Genomic DNA, 19,350 nt, shown 5'->3' with positions numbered 1-19,350 from the left:
CTCTTCTGTCCATATAAATTGTTTCTTGTCTTTGTTTTCGCCATTTCTGATAATTGACAAAAAATCTATATGACGTTTTCTCTTCTATTTTTACTGGGAACCATGCAACATAATTTCGCTCAAATGTGCCATGTGAATGTGCAGTTGAATGACACCAAAGTGTGGCTATATCATGGGAGTAAGCGCCGGTTTATATCCAGCGTACTTTTCTATTAAACGTCATTCCGTGTCCGTTTCTGTGTATTTCCGACACTTTTTGGGCGCCCGTGAAGGCAACACCCCCGTGCTGTGCGTGGTTGTTAAGGAACTGCGTCCCCGGTTGCTATCATGGGGGAACTGTACACAGAGCTGGAGCAGAAACGCGAACTTATCGCCATCAAACGACTTCTTCCCGTAGTCTTGAACTTTTCCCGGAGGATAGGGCGTCATTTACGGGGAAAACATGTCACTAACTGGGAAATGTCCACTCGCCGTTAAAACGGACGAGGGAATTAACATTTAACGCCGTGACGTAGTGAAAACTAGGCAGCGGTTCCATTTTTTTTGCTCGGAGCTGGACCTGGACCTTTCTGTCGGTTCTTCGCAAAAAAAAAACAAGAGGATGCAGGCTCTACAGGGAAACTTCTCCTATCTCCTGTATCCTGACATGACTTGTTGTATTGGTCTTGATTGCACCGATGTCTGCCGCACGTTAACGTGTGAAAGCCGAGAACGTGCTGCCGCGTTAAGCTTGACGTATTAGTATCTGTTTAATTCATGATGTTCTCAAGCACGATACACTTCCTGGACGTTTTTTTTTTTTCCCCTTCTTCTCCTTAGCATGGGCACTTCCCTTCTAGAAATTCTAGGCTCGGATCCGGCGGTAATCTGGAGAACGACAGGCAGCATTTGGTTCAGCAGCAGAAGTTGTGCAGAGCAAGAGCGCGAAAGTTTCTGCTGGAAACCAATCGACGGAGAAAGTCAGTTTCCTCCTCTTTGAATTCTTTGTTTTCTTCTTCGTCTTCTTCGTCTTCTTCTTCTCTCACAAGACAGGTTGAAACCAAAGCCTTGAACTGAAAAGCCTGGCCTCTCCCCTGAGAGATGTCACTGTTATGCCTCATAACACAGGGATGTCCAAAGTCCAACCCGGGGGCCAATTTGTGGACTGATTTTGTGCGTTGCTTAAGTACAATCCAAGAATGATTTGGCCCTCCGGTACAGGTGGTTTATGCAGATGTAGACTTTATTTTTTATTTTTGATGAGAGCAAAGCATACAAGTGCTGACCAACTGAACCTTTTCTCTCCTGCTCAGTAGCCTCTCCTCCTCAGCTTCGTTCTCTAACGTTTGGATCTGTCACAACCCAGCGCGATGTCAATTTCCATTGCTATCAGCGCATTTAGCGTTATGGCCAGGATGCAGTGATCCACGCCGGCCGCTTTGACTGCACCTCTGCTGTCAATCAGTGGCCGGGTTCATTTCTAGTTTCTAAATGAACAAAAACAGAAAGCTTGCGTTGACTTTGGAGTCCTGAGTACTAATTTCAGCAGCGGTGTCAAAAACCTGAGGCTCAAGATTGACGTGAATGAAACATTTGACGGACAGATCCGTCTGACTTTTCTTATATGGAGCCTTTTTTTGAAAGCATTGTGACTGTGATATTTGTATTATTATTGGCCTAATCCTGCTTTGCTACTAAAGGCCCATTTTTACCCCGGTTTAAGATTTGACAATAAAATAAGGAATCATTGATCAGAGGTAGAACGGTTTAAATACATATTTAATTCATAGAAATTAAATATGGAGACATAGTTACATTACCAATCGAGATCTTTCACCGCGTTGTCGAGAAGTCTGTCTGTCCGAAGTAAGTTTTACCAAGACATTCCTTTTATCAACTTTAAACTCCTCCTGCATGGCTCAGTGGGAGGATGACTGACCCCCTCTCCTTCTGACCACCCCCTCAGGACAATAAAACTCCATGTTTATCTTACGCTGGAGCAGGAAGGGACAGACCCAACTCTGCTTTCCTCAGTAACCCCAACTAAGATATATTTTTAATTCTCAACATGACCTAGAGAAGGCTGTTCACGCTTTAATTGCTCCCAGAATCGACTACTGTGACGCCCCCTATGTTGGTGTCCCCCAGTCGTCAGTCAGTCGCCTCCAACTTGTTGCCCTTCTGCCCGCTTTAGGATAGATGTTAAACTTTTATTATTTGATTTTCAATCTCAAGCAAGGTTTTAATGCTTAAAACACTTATTTTATCCTTTTTGTGTCATCTACCTTGTTTTTATCCGTTTCTTACGATTTTTTTTTTTAATCGGGCACCATTATTGTGGATTTGTAAAAGGCTATAAGTTACAGATAAATGACTGATGGACTGAAGCTAAAATCTTCTTGTAATTGAAAATGTTCGGCGTGTTCGTTTTTCGATAATCACACTTTTTACATTTTCTTTAATTTAGGACCACATCTGTCCGATGGCTATTACTCAAATGCAGACTTTGCTGCGCCACGGTCGGCTTTTTATCCAGTTATTGAAATTGGCTAAACACACCAAGTGTTTTCCAACAAAGACTGACCCAAATCAGGTTATTGTTGCTAAGAACAAACACAACTGTTTTCAATATTTCAAAATAATTTCCAAACAGAATGACCATCTTAAGTTTTCCTACAGAAAATATCCATAATAATTTGTATAGGTAAAATATCGCTTGCTTGTATTTTGTGGACCAGGTTAAAAAAATGACAGTATAATTTTTTTGGTATTTTCTATATTTATTGGTATTTATTTTTATTTATTTGTTTGGCCCTCAGGTGCTTTTGCCTTCTCACTTCTGGCCCATGTGATTAAAAGCTATATCCCAAATAAAATTACACACAAGGGGACTCTGTTTGCCAATCCAATGACTTCAGAAAACACTTGGTTTCACTGGATTTTTTTAGGGTATCAGCGGAAAGGGGGCTGAATATGAATGTAACGCCCTCTTTTCAGTTTATTTGTAGGAAAAAAAGTATACATTTCTGGTCTATCACACAAAATCACAGTAAAATACAGCAAAGTATGTTGTTGTGACATGGCTAACTGGAAAAGTTCAAAGGAAACTAAGACCTGTACAATGAACATATGTCTGAATTTTTTTTTAAATGTATATATATTTACTACTCTAACTATTTTTCAGATGTTTTCAGCTGCAGTGAATAAATGCATGTTGGTTGGGTTTACATTCATTTAATATTCTCCCCAAGCTAATCTATCAGAGAGCTGTTTCATTTATTCATGACTATCATGAAACACATCTGAAGGAACAGACTCAGATTTCTGCGTCTATTATCTCTCTGCAATTCATGTAACATGTCAGAACGCGCCTCACGAGTACTCTCTACTGCGGTTTTTACGGCTCAGGGCTTTGGATGAACGGCGGAGGCAATGGGACATTCAGGAGCAGCGCCTGAGGGAGAACATCCTGCAACAACGTAGACAGCAAGTACAGGACGCAACCCAGCGCTTTCAGAGAGCCCACCTCCCTCCGTCTCACAGATACAGGCAAAGTTAGTCCTGTGCCTCGCACACGGCTCGCCATTAAGTGATAATTTATTGAAAAATGACACTTTGCACTGACGTTTTCATTGGTGGTACAGCTGTCAGAAAAAATGCAGCTAATATCGAAGAGGCACTCAGTCAAATCCAAGGCTCGTTCAGTTGGTACACGCAGAACTCCTCTGCGCTGTCAAGCACAAACACTCGCAGGTAAAACGGCTGAATGTTAATTTCCTTTCTCTTATACCCGTAGTCCCAAACAAATAACACAATATAGCTATTTTATATCATCATTCGTGTTTCACAGATTTTTACATTTGTAAGAAGTCATTATATTTTGAAGTGTAACATATAGGTTTATAACCTGACCCTAGGCAGATTGATATCACTCTGCCTAGCTTCACTCACATCCATCTGGGACCTCTCCCATAAAGAGTGATTTCTCCAACCAATTTTATGGTCTGGCCAATCAGGACGCAGGGCTGGAGTTTCATAGATGTGACGTAGTGGAGAAGCGACCATGACGTGAGACTGTTTTGATTCAGACAGCAATGGCGACTCGCATCGAGGAAGCAAGCGTTAACATTGATGCTGCTATTTCTTCCGTGTTGTCCAATCTACCTAATATTGTTTCATTAAAAGAACATCAGAGAACGGCTCTGAAGGCTTTTGTTGGTGGAAACCATGTTTTCGCCTTTCTCCCGACCGGATTTGGCAAGTTTTGTTTTCCGGGGCGCGCCCGCGGCGGAGCGATTAGCATAACTATATTAGGAGGCCTTTGGTCCTCGACGCGGCCGGCCTGGGATCGATCATGACCCGCAGTGCTTTGCAGCCTGTCTTCCCCCCTCTTCCTGTCAGCTCACTGTCAATAAAACGCGTACCACTAGAGCCGCAAACACATAAAAAAAAAGTTTTGTTTTTTCCTGCGTCGCTCTCATCAGCGTCACGGGTTGGCTTTGGTGTGAGTGGTTGAAATAGCACGTCGATAAAGATGACAGACAAGTGGCTTATCCAATCATATGCAAGGATTTTTGATAAGGCCCAGCCTTCATTAAAGGCCATTTCTATGGATCAGTCCCAGATGGATGTGAGTGGAGCTAGGCGGAGCTAAATACATCTGGCTAGGGTCAGGTTAATAGGTTTACCCTTTAATAAACCAAACATCTGCTACAGCAATATCTTTCACAAATTTCAACAATATCCTTTTTTTCTGTCCAGATCTGTGTAAAACTTTTGCTACTAACTATTTGGCTAGTCAACTGTGGTTTCCTTTTCCTTTTTTTCAAGGATTTTCTGGTTTCTGTTGCTTTTTTTTTACAAGCTAAAGGAGTAACGTTGTGTTTTTGTATTTTCTGTCTTTTCTATTGGAAAAAGTTGCCCTCTGTCTACAAAGCCTCCCACAGATTCTAAATCCTCTCACCGCCAAGCGCTCTCTGCCGTAGAGGCCTACACCAAACTGCTTCAGGAGCAGTGCACGATGGAGGAGGAGCAGCAGGACCACAGTTCAGAGGTATTTACAGCTTAGATGTGGGAGCTCTCACAGCACTGTATTACTCTATCCGTATACATATATACATGTTCTGCGCCATGTTTATATAAAATCTAAAGATTTTAATAGTTTGCATTTGAATCCACTCACCATGTATGTCAGCACAGTTGCTTTATGTGCTTAGATTAAAGCCAGGTTGCCATAGCTAGTTAAAGAACTAAGGAAGTTAATGTTCTTCTCCTAAACGTGTTCATTCTAAATGACCAGGGTTTAATGAAATTGATTTTCTTTCAGTCGCACATAATGTACACATAAATACAAACATTTTGATGACATCATCAAAATTGTCATATTTATGTGTGTCAACCTGGGAACACAACTTCAGTCTAATTAGACATTTTCTTTTCAACAGATTTGACTACAAAGTTAATGTTTAACATAATATAAAATTATTTTCTTTGATGAAGATAATAGAACCATCACAACTTGATGCGTACAATTTAGATGCATCGGTGCACTTCAGTTTAAAACGTTTCATTATTATTCCCAAAGGAAATCAAATTTTGTAATTTTACCTTTGGCATTAATGTTGTTTTTTGCACCAGCACTAGGGGGAGCCCTTGGCTATAGAGAGTTTTGTATTTTTAACACTGTTTCTTGGACGCCAACAACCTTTAACTAAAACTAACTATGGTGCAATTTTACCTGCAAACATATTCATTCTACTTGAATTGTTTCATATCTTTTGACATTCAACCACAATCCTTAATCCTGCATTTTATTAGGATTTATTGTGCTGGACGCAGAAGAGCATTTTTGCAAAGTGGTACCAAAATTCTGGAAGATTTGAATCCTAATTTTACAACTAAAAAACAGAAAATGTGATGAGCATTAATCTGGAATGGATTACAGAGTACTCTGTGACTTGTTCAACACTTGGCATATTGTTTCTATGAAAATAAAATTGGCCAGTATTTAAACCCAGGACCTTGTTGCTGCAAGGCAGATTTGCAAACTACAGTTTCTCCTTGTAGCCATTTTCACAGGACAGCTGTATTTATGATGAAATAACAAGGGACTCTATTTGCTGATTAGGCGGCTTCTGAAGGCTATTGCTTAATCTGGGTTTTATTTATGAGTTTTGTAGTAAAAGTGTAATATAAATACACACACACACTTTTCAGATGTTTATTTTAAGTAGTTTACATTTATAAAAAAAAAACATGTATTATTGTTCTTTCACTTAACAATTATTTATTACATTGTTTCTATCGTATAAAATCTTAATAAAATAAACTGGAGTTTGTGGTGATCAACAGTCACAACATGAACTTGAATGTGTACTTCCATACATAACCCCTAGGAGGCGTCCATTTGACCTCAGATCAGCATGCCAACAACCTTTAGGCATAAGCTTTTATGAAGTAAAATAAATAATTCATACAAATTGGTCTCACTCTGTTTTTGAAGGACAGTTTTTATTTAACAAACCTGAAAGGAAGAGACGCAAGATCTCCAAATAGGGAGAGATGTTGGGGTTCAAAGTGCTTATTAAATGTATTTATTTTTGTCCAATTACCTGGATTTTATGAACAATTTTTTGCACTTTTAATTGTTTTGTTTTTTTTGTCATTTGCATGCTAGGACATTTATATTTAGAGAGAATAATATTTTATTTTACCTGGTTCTAACCATCAATTCCTTCCTAAAGATTCAAACTTTACTGAGTTCGAGTCATCACAGAAAGACTGAGTCTCTGTAGCTCAGATCTGAATTAATAAGTTAGTATCTTCTCAGAGATCGCACGCTATCACAACATTAAATATTTAGAAAGACGTCAGGGCCGCTCCTCCCACTGTTTTTACTTCCAAAATTGTCCTAGCTCTTGATTCCACCTGAAGATATTTATCAAAGCATGAACAGTTATCTTTGCTTCCCCATCGACTCCTTTTTGCCTCTATGTTTCAGGGAAGCCAGCTGTCTGATTCCTGTGTTTCTGAAAGCCTTTCAAGTAAGGACAGCTTGGAGAACGAAGACTCAAACCAAAGCACGCTAAGTCCAGAGAGCTCCTATTCATCGTTCTTTTTTGACATCGACAAACCGGGAAGGCGAGATGATTTGCGTCCAACATCAGTCCCAACGTCAGTCTCAGCAATGATGCTCCATGATCAAATTCAATCCCCACCAAAGCAAGAAAAACAAGAAGATTCTAAGTGGACTAATAATGACAGGGTTGTTCCTAAAACGTCGAGGCTCTCACCTGAAAAGCAAACACCTACAATAGATAACCCCCTCACCCTTAAGGGCTGTGACTTGCTAAAAACTCTTTCCAGGCCTTTTCATGGAGACTCAAAGCATTTTCACGCAAAGTACTTGATAAACAGCGACAACCTTTTGGCAAAGAATAAAGCAGAGGTTTTGTATACCGGAGAAGAGGCGTTGTTGGATTCTGGATCTCAGATGATCCACGACTGCAGCCAGTCAAACTATCCATCTGCACAATGTGTTCCTTCCTCTTCTGAAAATGACGTTCTATTTCAGACGGCGACGAAAACGAGCACAGCCAATAATCACCCAAAGGATGTAGCCTGTTTTCAAACAGAAAAAGAAGCCTTCCACCTCTCGTCGGAGAACGACGCCTTTGCTCCCATTAATAACCTCAACAAGGTCTCAAACTTAATGTGCAAAACGGAGAAGCCCATAAACACAGCACCACCATCGCACACAAGCTCGTCTAATATTCAGTCGGAGAGAGAGAAGTGTGACGGTCCAAAAGAAGAAGACAAAAGAATACCTATTTCCCTGGCCTCCTCTCATTCAGTTTGTGATGTCAGGTTTCTCAAAGGAATCCTCAAAACACGGTCCAAATACACCTCAGACGATTTGTGTTTGTGCGACTCGGAGCGTTTAATGTTGGCAAAACACGTCGCGATAGCGATACGAGACAGCATTGAATTGACCAGAGCGAAAACAAAAGACGTGGCGGTCAGTAACACCATGAAAAAGAAGCTTCGCTGGTTCGATGAAGTCCATCCAGAAAAGGAGGCCAAAGAGCAAAACACGGCAAAACAGGACAGAGACGCGTGGTACAGTCTGTCTCGCCCGACAAACAGCCCCAAGGACCACCATCCGAGTCTCACAGTGGAGGCGGGGCCTTCAAAGCCTGGACCCAGAATGACCCCCGTAGGCTCTGCTGGTTATCACTTTACAAAAGAAGCGTGGACAGATGTTGGGGTTCAAGTCAACTTGCCCCAGGAGCCGGCAGACGAGGTCAAGGCGCTGCGTACCGGCGCCAGGACCGCCGGGCCAAGGGTCCCTCGGAGAAATCGTAATGCCAGAGCTGTTGGGGGTCTCGTTTCCTTGCGGACAAGAAAGGGCACCGTCATGCGACCTCAATCTGCCACCGAGGTGAGTCAGATTGCCAAAGCCCAGGGGAAGATCATGGTGCCCCGCCCACCTCCTCGGACGGAGCCGACGGAAGAAAACCCAGCCTGCGTCAGCAAGACCCCATATGGCAGCAGCCACCCCAGCATCAACTACAGACAGGCCCTAGTTACAGAGGAGGCTCCCTGCAAGAACCACCCGGTGGAGATTTTCTCACCTCACAAGCATCATTCAGTCGCAGCAGACTCCACAGCTATGTACACGACGGCACCGCACTCAAATCCCTGTCCAGTCTGCTCATTCTCAGACATTAATGTGAAGGGCTCGCCCAGTTCAGAACACCCGGAGACTCACAACAACAACGACAGCAACAGCAGCAGAGGGACAGTGAATGAGAAGGGCCTCTATTTACACAGCACCCCCACAGACGAAGAGATTTTACAGCTCTGGCACGGAGTCCGCAGCGCCTTAAACACGAAGGATGGTAATGTAGATTTTGACTGGCAGCCGCTCACACTGCTTAGGCTGGGGTTAGATTGTACAGTACTCCTATAGTGCCTTGCAAAAGTATTCATACCATCTTTCCACATTCTTTCATGTTATAGCCACAAATGTCGACATGTTTCTTTAGGGGATTAGCTTTTATAACCCAACACAAAGTGGCATACAAGTGTAAAGGGAAAGGAAAAAGAAATCAATATTTTTCACAGGCATGGAGACTGTATTCAGTCTCCCTGAGTCAATAATCTGTGGACCCACCTTTCGTTTGAGGTATGTCTAAAAACCAGCTTTCAGTATCTAGAGACGAACATTTTTTCCCCCATTCTTTTTCAAGCTCAGCTAAATTGGACGGAGTCTTCAGAAAGATGCCTAACAATAAAAAACATATGTAATTGTATCCACAATAGGATGGAACATTCTCACCGAGATTTACTGTCGGTCCAGACTTGGACTTGGTCGTTCTAACATGAACATGCTGCGATCTAAGAATGAGATGTTATCTTGCTTTAAGGTGAAACTCCACCTGAACCTAACATCTCTTGCAGATCCTAATAGGATTTCCTCCGTGATTACCCAGGATTTAGCTCTGAGCATCTTATCATCTCTGACCATCTTTCTTGTTCCCGCTGAACAAAAAAAAACACCATGACCCTGCTCCCTGCTTCTGCCATGTTTTATGAGGGGGCGGGGGTGGTGGGGTAGTTCAGGTTTATGTAGTTTGAGCTTTTCACAACACATGGCTTTTTGCATCTGAGCCAGAAAGTTCAGTTTTTGTTTCATCTGACAAGGGGATGGTGTTCCACGTGATTCCTGTGTCCCCTTCATGGCTTGTGGTAAATATTAAACTGGACTTCTTATGGCCTCCTCATGCCTGTGGCTTTCTTTCTCGTCACTTCTCCGGGAAAGCCCAGATTACTCTGGTCTTGGCCTAATTGTCCTGTCAGCAGATTCTCCCACCTGAGCCCTGGCTCTATGCAGCTCCTCCAACGTTACCGTGAGCTTCTTGGATGCTTCTACCATTAAGCTTTCTTTGTCTGGCCTGTCAGTTTAGGTAGACGGTCATACAGTATCTTGGCAGGTTTGCAGTTGGACCAAGCTCTTTTCCGTTTTACGGCTGCTTCACACGGAAGGGTGACTTGCCCGATTTCCGCCCCGATCTTCCCCTTCCGACAGGCCTCGGACAAGTTTAAAATCTTGCCGCGCGAACCAGCCTTGAGGATAATATAGTGAAAAGTAAGACGTACAGAGCTTGGGAAATGTTTATAACCCAACCGTGTTTCAAGCATCTTTATCCCTGAGCCGTCTGATGTGTTCTTTGGTCTTCATGATGCTTCATATTTGCAACACACTACAAATTCATCCTTACTCAGAAAGATGCATGCTTCTTTTATAGACAGTATTTATTTTGTCTCTTTATGAAGTGCATTGCTGATGTTGAGTTGATTTATTTCCTTATATTTAATGGTAGTGAAATACATTTCATTTACTCCTGCATCTGTTAAAATAAAGGTACCAACACCTTTTCTGGATGTTAAATACTTATTTATATACAAAGCCAAGCATACCGGTAGCATTTCAGTTGTCTTATTTATTTATTTTAGCTCTTTCAAATATGTCCTTTTTGTGTTTGGTTGTTCATGTGGCATGATTTCAGTGAGATATCTTCTTTTAGCTAAACCTGTTGTTAAAAAGCCAGCCCTGGAGAGCAGGCGAGTCTGCAGGAAGTCCTGTGCTGAGCAGAGCAGAGAGCCTCCCGGCTCAGGAGGCAGCAGAAGACTTCTTCACAGCTCTCAGGTAAATCTCTGCACAGGCCCACAGTCGTCCTGCGGGGAGTATAAGTGAGCTTAATTATTGAAAATCAATCAGTCGGTAGGTTGGAACTAGTTGTGATGTCACTGTCATGGCCATATATTGTCTAAATGAAAATGATTTACAGACCTTTTCATGTCGGTCACAAACAGACGTTCCTCCTGGTCTTGGGTTTTATAAAAATAAGCATAAACACACTTGCTGTTATTCCGGCTGTGTCCATTCATAGAACCTAGTAACACCTATCTGAATCATAGACGATGTAACACAAATGTATCTTTTTTGTTTTTGTAGGTTACAAACCAGAACACTGAGCTAATCAGACCAGGTCCAAGGACTTGCAACACAGTTTCTCGAAATGAAGGTACCACGCTCTGCATTTTAAGATTTTTCCCAAAGGACAGTCCACCTTAATTGTTTTCACAAAAATAACAGTGTTTGTGAGCACCATGTTGTTGACTATCTACCCAAATGTATTCCTTAAAGGCTTTAGAGTTAAAGCTGATGCTGCTCGGTCCAACCAGAAGAGAAGATAACATTAAACAATCTTAACTTGCATTCAGAGACTTCAGCCAAAGCAACAATTTTACTCCCGCTGTCGAACCCTACAGGTCTTGTGTCGATCTGCAGAGGAAACTTTCTTTAACCGATTGCTTTCTTCTTGCGACTCTTTGGGTGAGAACCAGATTTGTAACGCTGTCCTGTGTAGACTCTCTCACCGGAGCTGCGGATCTCTGCAGCTCCTCCAGAGTTACTGGGGGCCTCTTGGCTGCTTCTCTGGTTATCCCTCTCTCTGTTTGGCCTCTCAGCTTAGGCAGCCATTCGTTATTTTGGGGGGTTTGAGGTTGTGCCATGGCCAATCCTCTTGTGACTGATAGCCCGAACGGTGTGCTCCATGAGATCATCAAACATTTCATCTGCTTTCATCTTCTCCGCAGCTTTCTCTCTGTCTCCACCGTTGTGTTCCTCCGTCTTTTTGATGCTGTTTGTTTCTCTAATGGTCTGTAACAAACCCCGGAGGCCTTCACAGAACAGCTGCATTTATACCGAGATTAAATTACACACAGGCGGACCGAGTATTTAGGTCACCTCTGAGGGCAGTTGGTTGCACTGGATGTTATTTCTGGTTATCAAACTAAATTTGTGTGCACACCGCATTTTTAGGTCTTTATTTGTGAAACATTTTTTTTTAAATCATGTCCTGTTTTCCCCCCCAATCTCACAATTCATTGAATCCACTTTGTTTAATACAGTCCCAATAAAAGACTTTTAACTAAACATGTAAAAGTTTCAAGGGCTTTAAATAATTTTTCAAAGCATTGTGGGTAAATGTATATGCTCCTATATAACTGTTGCCCATCGGCTTCCAGGTTGTGAGAGCGCGGCCCAGTTACACATGGCTGAAGTGCATCCTGAAGGCTTCGTTTGGCCGAGTCAGACTGCGGCCAACATGGAGAAAGCCCAGACGCCTGAAAGAGTGCAGCAAGGACTCACCAACCTCTCTTTAGAAGAGAAGAGAATAATGCTCTCTCTGGACAGACTCAACCACCAGCTTTACTGTAAGCCAGCTGTGGAGGCTATACGCAGGAGACTTCATCTGAATCTTGACATTGGCGTACGTCTAGCGACAGCCTCTCACTCCTTTCCCATTATATTTGTAGGTTTTAGGGAGCTTCAGGGAGGCAGAACTGGCAATAATGGTCATCTATTTAATGGTACACCCTTTGTAAGTATATTAAAAACATTATTTCTTTTTGCCTCAGCCATGAAATCGAGTTTATTGGAGGTGTTTATGTCTTGCCTTGTTTCTCCGTTTCCAGCCCAAAGACGGAAAAGTTTCCAGTAATCACAAGCTCCGAGCATCCTCTGCAAACCAGCTTCATTTCCAGAAGAAAATGTAACGTCTTATTCTTCAGTCAGACACTAATCGTATTACCAAAAATGTATTTTACCAAATGTGCCTAAGGGAGTTCTTCAATAAACAATTGAATTCAAACAAAGGAGCAACATTAAATAATAGTGACCAATCTGAACCCTTGATTTAGTTTGGGGTCATTAAAAAAAATATTATTTTTTTCTTTTATCTTACAATCAGCGAGTGAAAGTAAATGCCTACGGCTATGAAACGGATTCACCTCTAAAATCCCCAAACAGTATGCACTCATACCTTGCACACGACAGGCATTACTTTCTAAACATACATACAACTATCGGCATTTGTATGTAATTCCCAGAGCTCTCGTGTTTAGCACCATCATTCGAAGGAAACAGTGTTAGTGACCCAGCTGACAGCTAATTCAATAAAACTTGTTGTCAACACAGTGTTAAGTGATTGGGTTAAGTCTGTTTGGCACTATTACAACTTCCTTAACTATTTATAGGGCAGTCAATAAATTGACTGAGCCCTGGAAATGGTGTTTGAATAAAGCAATGCAGTGACAAAGGTGTGTTTGTCTTTGTTTTATAGCTACAGAATAGATGATTGTGTTTTCTGGACCTACTGGCTCAGCAAGAAGAGTCTGCTTTTTTGTTTTAAGACTCTTCCTTTAAGTCTCGTTACAGTCATTAATGCCTTTTAAACTGAAACGACGTCAAAAGACGGCACACGACATTTTTCTTTTATTTATTTTTTTGCGTTGTGCTTGTGGGGCTGTGCATTTCTTTGGTTTTTAATTACGAGCTTTTTCGGCTCTCCTTGCTCAACAATGGGTGCATCGGGGGGGAAGAGGCTGTTGGGATTATTGATGTGTGGTAGCTGCCCCTCCTTCAGGAGCGTGTCTGGTTTTGCCCAGTAGTGAGCCTGCTAGGACTTGCTCCAAGAAGTGTTAAGCAGTTCTTTTCAACAGTACTGCAACCTTAGTGTGTGTGTGTGTGTGTGTGTGTGTGTGTGTGTGTGTGTGTGTGTGTGTGTGTGTGTGTGTGTGTGTGTGTAGTTTTACTGCAGGTTCTTTGAGTGAACCAAGAAGGAACTATAAATAACAATGTGACAGCTGTGTCTCACTGCCTTATATAGTCATCCGTACTCCCCTTTTTTATCTTAAACCCAAACTGAAAAGTGATAATAATGCTATATATCACCCTCTTCAGTCCACTGTATAACGGAGCCTGCAGCAGAAATGTTTTGATAAATTGTGTTCAAAGAGATCAGTATCAGATCTGCTGGGTTTTTTTTTCTTTGTTTTTTTTTTTTATCAGAAACTGACACTGATGTAGCCTATAATTATAGAGAATAAACCTGTACAAAAAATGTACTTATTAAGTAATGCCAAATTTTTATAGTGAAAATATTCGGTATCACATTTCAATAAAAAAAAACATGCACAGCATTTAAGAGCGAAGAACAATAGCAGTGCATGAGACCAGCTCATTCCCTTCCATTTTAACTGGATAATGTAAATGTAAATGCTAAACTATTCAGACGCTAAAACTAAACAGCGTTTACGGAGGGTTTCGTCTGTTCTGGGACAGGTTTGACCTGAAGTTGGTCGGCCCGCTTCCATTAATATGCTGAGTCCTAGCCAGCCCAACACCCCGAAACTCAGCAAGGAAGGGCGAGACTGCCGAGAATAATAGGAGGAGATTTTCACAGACACACGTTCGGTCTTGTACAGTGGTCTGTTGTGATGCTTGATCGCACACAGGTCTTGCTTTGTTAAAAGTTGATTTAAGACAAAACCAACAGTGACAAGATAACAATATTTTATTTAAAAAAAAATGACTGTGGGTGTGCGTGTGTGTGAGAGAGAGAGAAAGAACCTTGTCATTTTGTTTTTTGGCGCCTTTGCTGAAGAAAAGCATCCGGCATGAGGCTGCAACCACCATGTTTCGCTGCAGGAATGCTGTATTCTGGGTGATGTAGTCTTACTTTCCCACCTCACAAGGTCCCATTATAGCTATGACTATATATCAGTGGTGTCCTCAGACTCCGCCTGAGTCCAAAGTCTTTTAAAAACCCTCTCAACAGATTTTCTTCGATGACTTACCTGTATTTAGCTACTTCTCTGATCTGGTTTCGGTCCTACCTGTCTGGCAGAAGCTTTTGTCCAGCCGGGTCAGCGTTCCTCCGCTACCGACTCCTCTGAATGGTGGTGTCCCTCAGGACTCCGTCTTATGACCTCTTCTGTTTTCCCTTCATCTGCTCTCTCTGGGGGTCCAGCTTTAGAAAGCACAATTTGTCTTTTTATTGTTTTGGGGATTGCGCACAAATCTACCTCCCACTGAAAACAAGTGAAAGCCTGTCGAACTGTTTCAAGGACATTAAAACTTGGGTGCACTTAACTTTCTTTAGTTGAACAAAAATAATACTGAGGAAATATTTTTTTCCTTTTTTTTTTCTTTTGGAAAGCAGATTTGTTAACAGGTGTAGCAGTGCAACTGGTCCTTTAAATTAATTTAGTTGTCCTGCCAGGAATCTGGGGGATATTTTTTGATAACTGTTTTAAATTTGATTAATAGATCAGGTCAGTGGGCCAGTTTAGGAAGTGTACCCCAGGCTGCTCTAACCCACGACAAACAAAGACATTGTAATGGAGGTGGTAGTGTCGCTCACAGCGTTAAAAGAGCCATTTTTGCCTTATCTACCAACATTAAGGCAAGGCGACATGGGGAAAACGTATGGTGAATTATGTCAGGGAAGTTATTTCAAGGTGACAACAGATAAATCGATGTTAAAACCCAAGTTAAAATAGCAAACTTATACCCAGTTTGAAGTCAGAGGTGTCAAAAGTATTTGCATTTATTACTCGAGTAGAAGTATAAATACTAGGGTTTAAAAATACTTCTGCAGGAGTAGAAGTATCGAATCAAACTTTTCACTCAAGTAAAAGTAGAAAAGTACCGGTTTCGAAACTACTTAAAGTATACAAGTAATGCCGTTAAGGACAAAAGTTTAGACCTCCCACACCACAGGGGTCTATAATACATTACCCTTCCTCCCAAAAAATACATATACTATTATGATGTTAATGTTTCACCCACACATATGTCTATTGAAAATCAAATCAAAAACCATTTAGTACAATGCAAAAACATTACAGGACCATATATGTGCAATAGTCAGCGTCAATATTTGGGTTTAACGGAGTGAAGATTTGATGACTTTTGATTTGATTTGATGAAGTATTGTTGCAAAAAGTCCAACTTCAGAGACATATTATCAATAATAAATAAATAGCGTTCTTTGCTGGGTTCTGATGTCATGGAGAGAGACGTCCTGAAGAAGCATGTAGCCGCTTGAGCCCGCTGAAAAAAACGGAGTTGTGTGAGTTTTCTGATGTGTGTTGGCTCCATCTAACGCCTCTATTGTTCTTCACGCCATTGGCCTTCATCTTGTCTTTAGTAAAAATATGGTGAATTTCTTTTTTCATATTCAAAACTTTCTTTCGTTGGACTGGATTACATTTTGTTTATGTGTTAAGTTCTACTTCTATCCTTGTAGTGTGATCTTTTCGGCTTTTTAATTTCTACCTCAGTTCCCTGCTTTATATGATAAAAGGCCTTTTTTTTTTTTTTTTTTTTTCTGGAAAAAAAGGGAAAAAAAGGAGAAAAAAAAAGAATAAAAAAAAAAAAAGGCCTTTTATAATGTTTGGTTATTTGTTATTTGTCTGAAGGTAAGCGGGAGAAGCGCTCTTAACGACGGACATCTTGTATCTTTAGAACAAGGTCAAGCATTCCCATGCTAGCATGCAGAGAACGTCTGCAAGAGCTTTAAAACTGGTAATATTACTCCTTTTGGTCGCGTCTAACACGTAACAATGTACGATAGACATTTTTATATTCAGTCAGTGTATTGCAGAAACACTTAGTTTTATCCATAAACATGAACTGTCTCAAATGTATTCTAATAAAATTATTTGATAAAATTCATAACCATTTAAGTAATCGGAGGATTTTACATTTTCTTTAGTCGAATGGGGTTACGATAGCGGACCCGGCTTGGAGTCCCAAGGAGAGGTGTACCCTGCACCAACTGCACAGAATCATGTGGAGCGGCACAACCCAGGTTGAGGTTGGCTGTAAAACCTCAATGCTGACTATGAATGGGCTGATTGTAAGCTGATTGTTTTCACAGCAAGACGTGAAGTGGAGGTTTAGCCAAATGAGCATCACCAGGGTCATCAGGAACAGAGAACCAAAGGACTTTCATCTGAGCTACAGGTAAATCTAAAAGTTCTGGCTATGATGGAAAACATCGGGAAACCTCCATGGGAGCTTCAAGCTGGATTTATATTATGATGAGAAAATTATCTGGTCATTAGATCTATATTATAGAAATAATGTTTCATCAATTTAGCTCCATGGTCCTTAGTTCAGAGAAAGTCAAAACATTTATTGCTGAAGTAGCTAAACAAATTAGAAGGTCCTTCAGATCAACACATCGTTTCACATTCCTGCAGCAGGTCCAATTCTACTTGTAAGTGTTGCAAAGTATAACAATTTTACTGATGTCAGTAGTACTTAGTAGTACTAGTGAGTGTAAAAGTCAGCCTCCATTTTTCATCTTTAACATGCAGCTCTGGGCTGTTTAAATATGCAGTATAAATTAGAAAAATCATCATCGCAAGTAATCACAAATGTAGCAATAATTAGTTAACTGTTTTATCTTTCTGTATAATACATGTAATATATGATATTATATAAAGTAAAAAATTAAATATTAATACTGATAACAGGACAAAGGTTGAGAGTCCAGGAAAACATCCGGATGAGGCTCTGCGTTATATTTTAAAGTTAAAACCTTTTCCTCCATAGGACGTAAAAATGCACCAATTGCTCACATGCTCAGCGGAGAACAACTGTGTGGTAAAATGTTTTATTATTTTCAGAAATGAAAATAGTTTCTTCTTCAGCGGAATCAAAGGCTGGAAGGATGCAGTAAAACAGAACAGGCCCAAGAAAGAAGAAGCATATTTAGGAATTAAATTTTAATCAAATGTTCAAAAATGATCATCATAATTAAATAAATGCCTGTTTAGGATCTTACTAGATTCAAATTTAAGAAACTAAACCTTAATGCTGTTTCTGTGGTTCTCTGAGTTTAAGAACAACTTTTATTCAGACGGAGCAGAACTGTATATTAAGTATCTTAACATGTCATTTTCTCCTTCAGTGAAATGTTTTTAATCAATCTTAGACTTTGTGTTTCTCCGTTGTTCATTCAAAGGGGGACGCTTCACAAAGGTTTGCCTAGGGCCCCAAAACGGCTAAGCTCGCCCCTGGCTCCAGCACTTGTGGTTTTCTGTCGAACACGTCACATGCGCACACGTTGCGGTGTTTCCCTACAAATCGTCCAAGCTGGGTCTTTGTAACCTGGCCACTCAGACTCAGTTTCACTTTCGCTCTATGCAGCGAACTAACTTCAGCTGGCCGAATACCGCGGTCTCCGCAGTCTTTCCAAACAGCAACCGTCCGTCAGCCCGCTCCTCCGCTTTCAGCCAAGTGGTGCTCGCCGCAGAACTATTAGCCACTTCGGTAAAGTTTAGAGAGATATTGTCAGATTCGGCTTTGTCGGATCAATAACTCATCTGCAAAACCCTGCTCCCCCTCAGTGGCGCCGGACAAACAACCGCGCAGTGCTCAGCCTGGCGCCGCCCACTCAGCTGCTGCTGCTGCCCAGACGCGGGACAGGGACCGGAGCAGAGTAACCATGGAGGAGAGGAAAAGCCACTTGGCTATATGTTTTATGCACTGAGCTATATAATAAACCGGAGTGCTGATTTTGCCGAAAAACTGAAGTCACTGGCCGCCATCTTGCAACTCCCTACTCTCACAGAATCCCATAGGATTTGGTTGCAACAACAAGCAGTTTTCTCCATATATATATATATATATATATATATATATATATATATATATATATATATATATATATATGTTTTTGTATATTGTTATTTATATATTTATTTATTTAAATAAATAAAATGTTTCAGCACATGGCTTTCTCAGTACTTGATACCTTTTAAAAGTTTTAAGCCCCCCCAGAACATGAGAAAATCTATGGGGTAAGATAGCTTTCTAAATAGATTTGTACATAAAAGGATAGTTGTGTCCATATTAGTCAGAAGTTGTGCATAACAAACATTTGTAAACTCATAATAATTTAAATCACATTCAAAAGATACAACATACAGTTTAAATAGTTACAACTTCAATAACTAATAAATACAAATTTCAAGTTTAAATTTGTGCTTTACTCTTTATGAACACAAACAGCAGCGGCTGCTTGAGAATACGGATTTTTTCTTTGAGAATACGAATTCACAACAGTGGTCTGACGTCACGGTTTCCAAGGCTGGTTAATGGAGCACAGAGTGTGAAGATAGGAGCCGCGCATGCGCTCTTCAGACTGACCGTCTCTGAATGCACCGCGGCTGCAGCTTCATTCCAGACAGTGCAGAGCTCACAGTGGTAAGTTTAACATTCCCTTTTCTGCTGCTGCTGTTCTTCAAAAGTACGTTTTCAGATCGTTTGAGGCGAGAACATTATACTTTTAAGCTTCCCTACGTGGCCTGTTTACAGAGTTAGTGCGTAATTTTAATAAAAAGTCCGACGTTGAGCGTCTGTGCCAACTGGTAGGTTTTTTAAGATTGACAGCCTATTTCCTACTTTTATCTTTAAAAAAACAACATTGAGGATGGTATTAAACA

The 19,350-nt window shown here is 41.0% G+C and overlaps 1 protein-coding gene across 2 annotated transcripts; it reads left to right on the top strand.

The window, feature by feature from the left end:
- Positions 1-288: 288 nt before the first annotated feature.
- cep126 (centrosomal protein 126) lies at positions 289-13,027 on the top strand. 2 transcript variants are annotated; one of them, XM_012875248.3, is made up of 11 exons: positions 289-636; positions 840-959; positions 3,388-3,533; positions 3,624-3,732; positions 4,897-5,032; positions 6,980-8,879; positions 10,569-10,690; positions 11,000-11,069; positions 12,076-12,264; positions 12,367-12,431; positions 12,526-13,027. In XM_012875248.3, the coding sequence occupies exons 1-11, from the start codon at positions 602-604 to the stop codon at positions 12,604-12,606; spliced, it is 2,973 nt and encodes a 990-aa protein (XP_012730702.2). In that variant the 5' UTR covers positions 289-601; the 3' UTR covers positions 12,607-13,027. The 2 variants fall into 2 exon arrangements, with proteins under 2 accessions (XP_012730702.2, XP_021178596.2); XM_021322921.2 differs by having other exon boundaries at positions 10,551-10,690.
- The last annotated feature ends 6,323 nt before the right edge of the window (positions 13,028-19,350 follow it).

This window comes from Fundulus heteroclitus, chromosome 18, assembly GCF_011125445.2.
Source record: "Fundulus heteroclitus isolate FHET01 chromosome 18, MU-UCD_Fhet_4.1, whole genome shotgun sequence".
NCBI lineage: Eukaryota > Metazoa > Chordata > Actinopteri > Cyprinodontiformes > Fundulidae > Fundulus > Fundulus heteroclitus.
The sequence above is the reverse complement of the archived record's forward strand: the minus strand, read 5'-3'. Positions and strand labels throughout refer to the sequence as shown.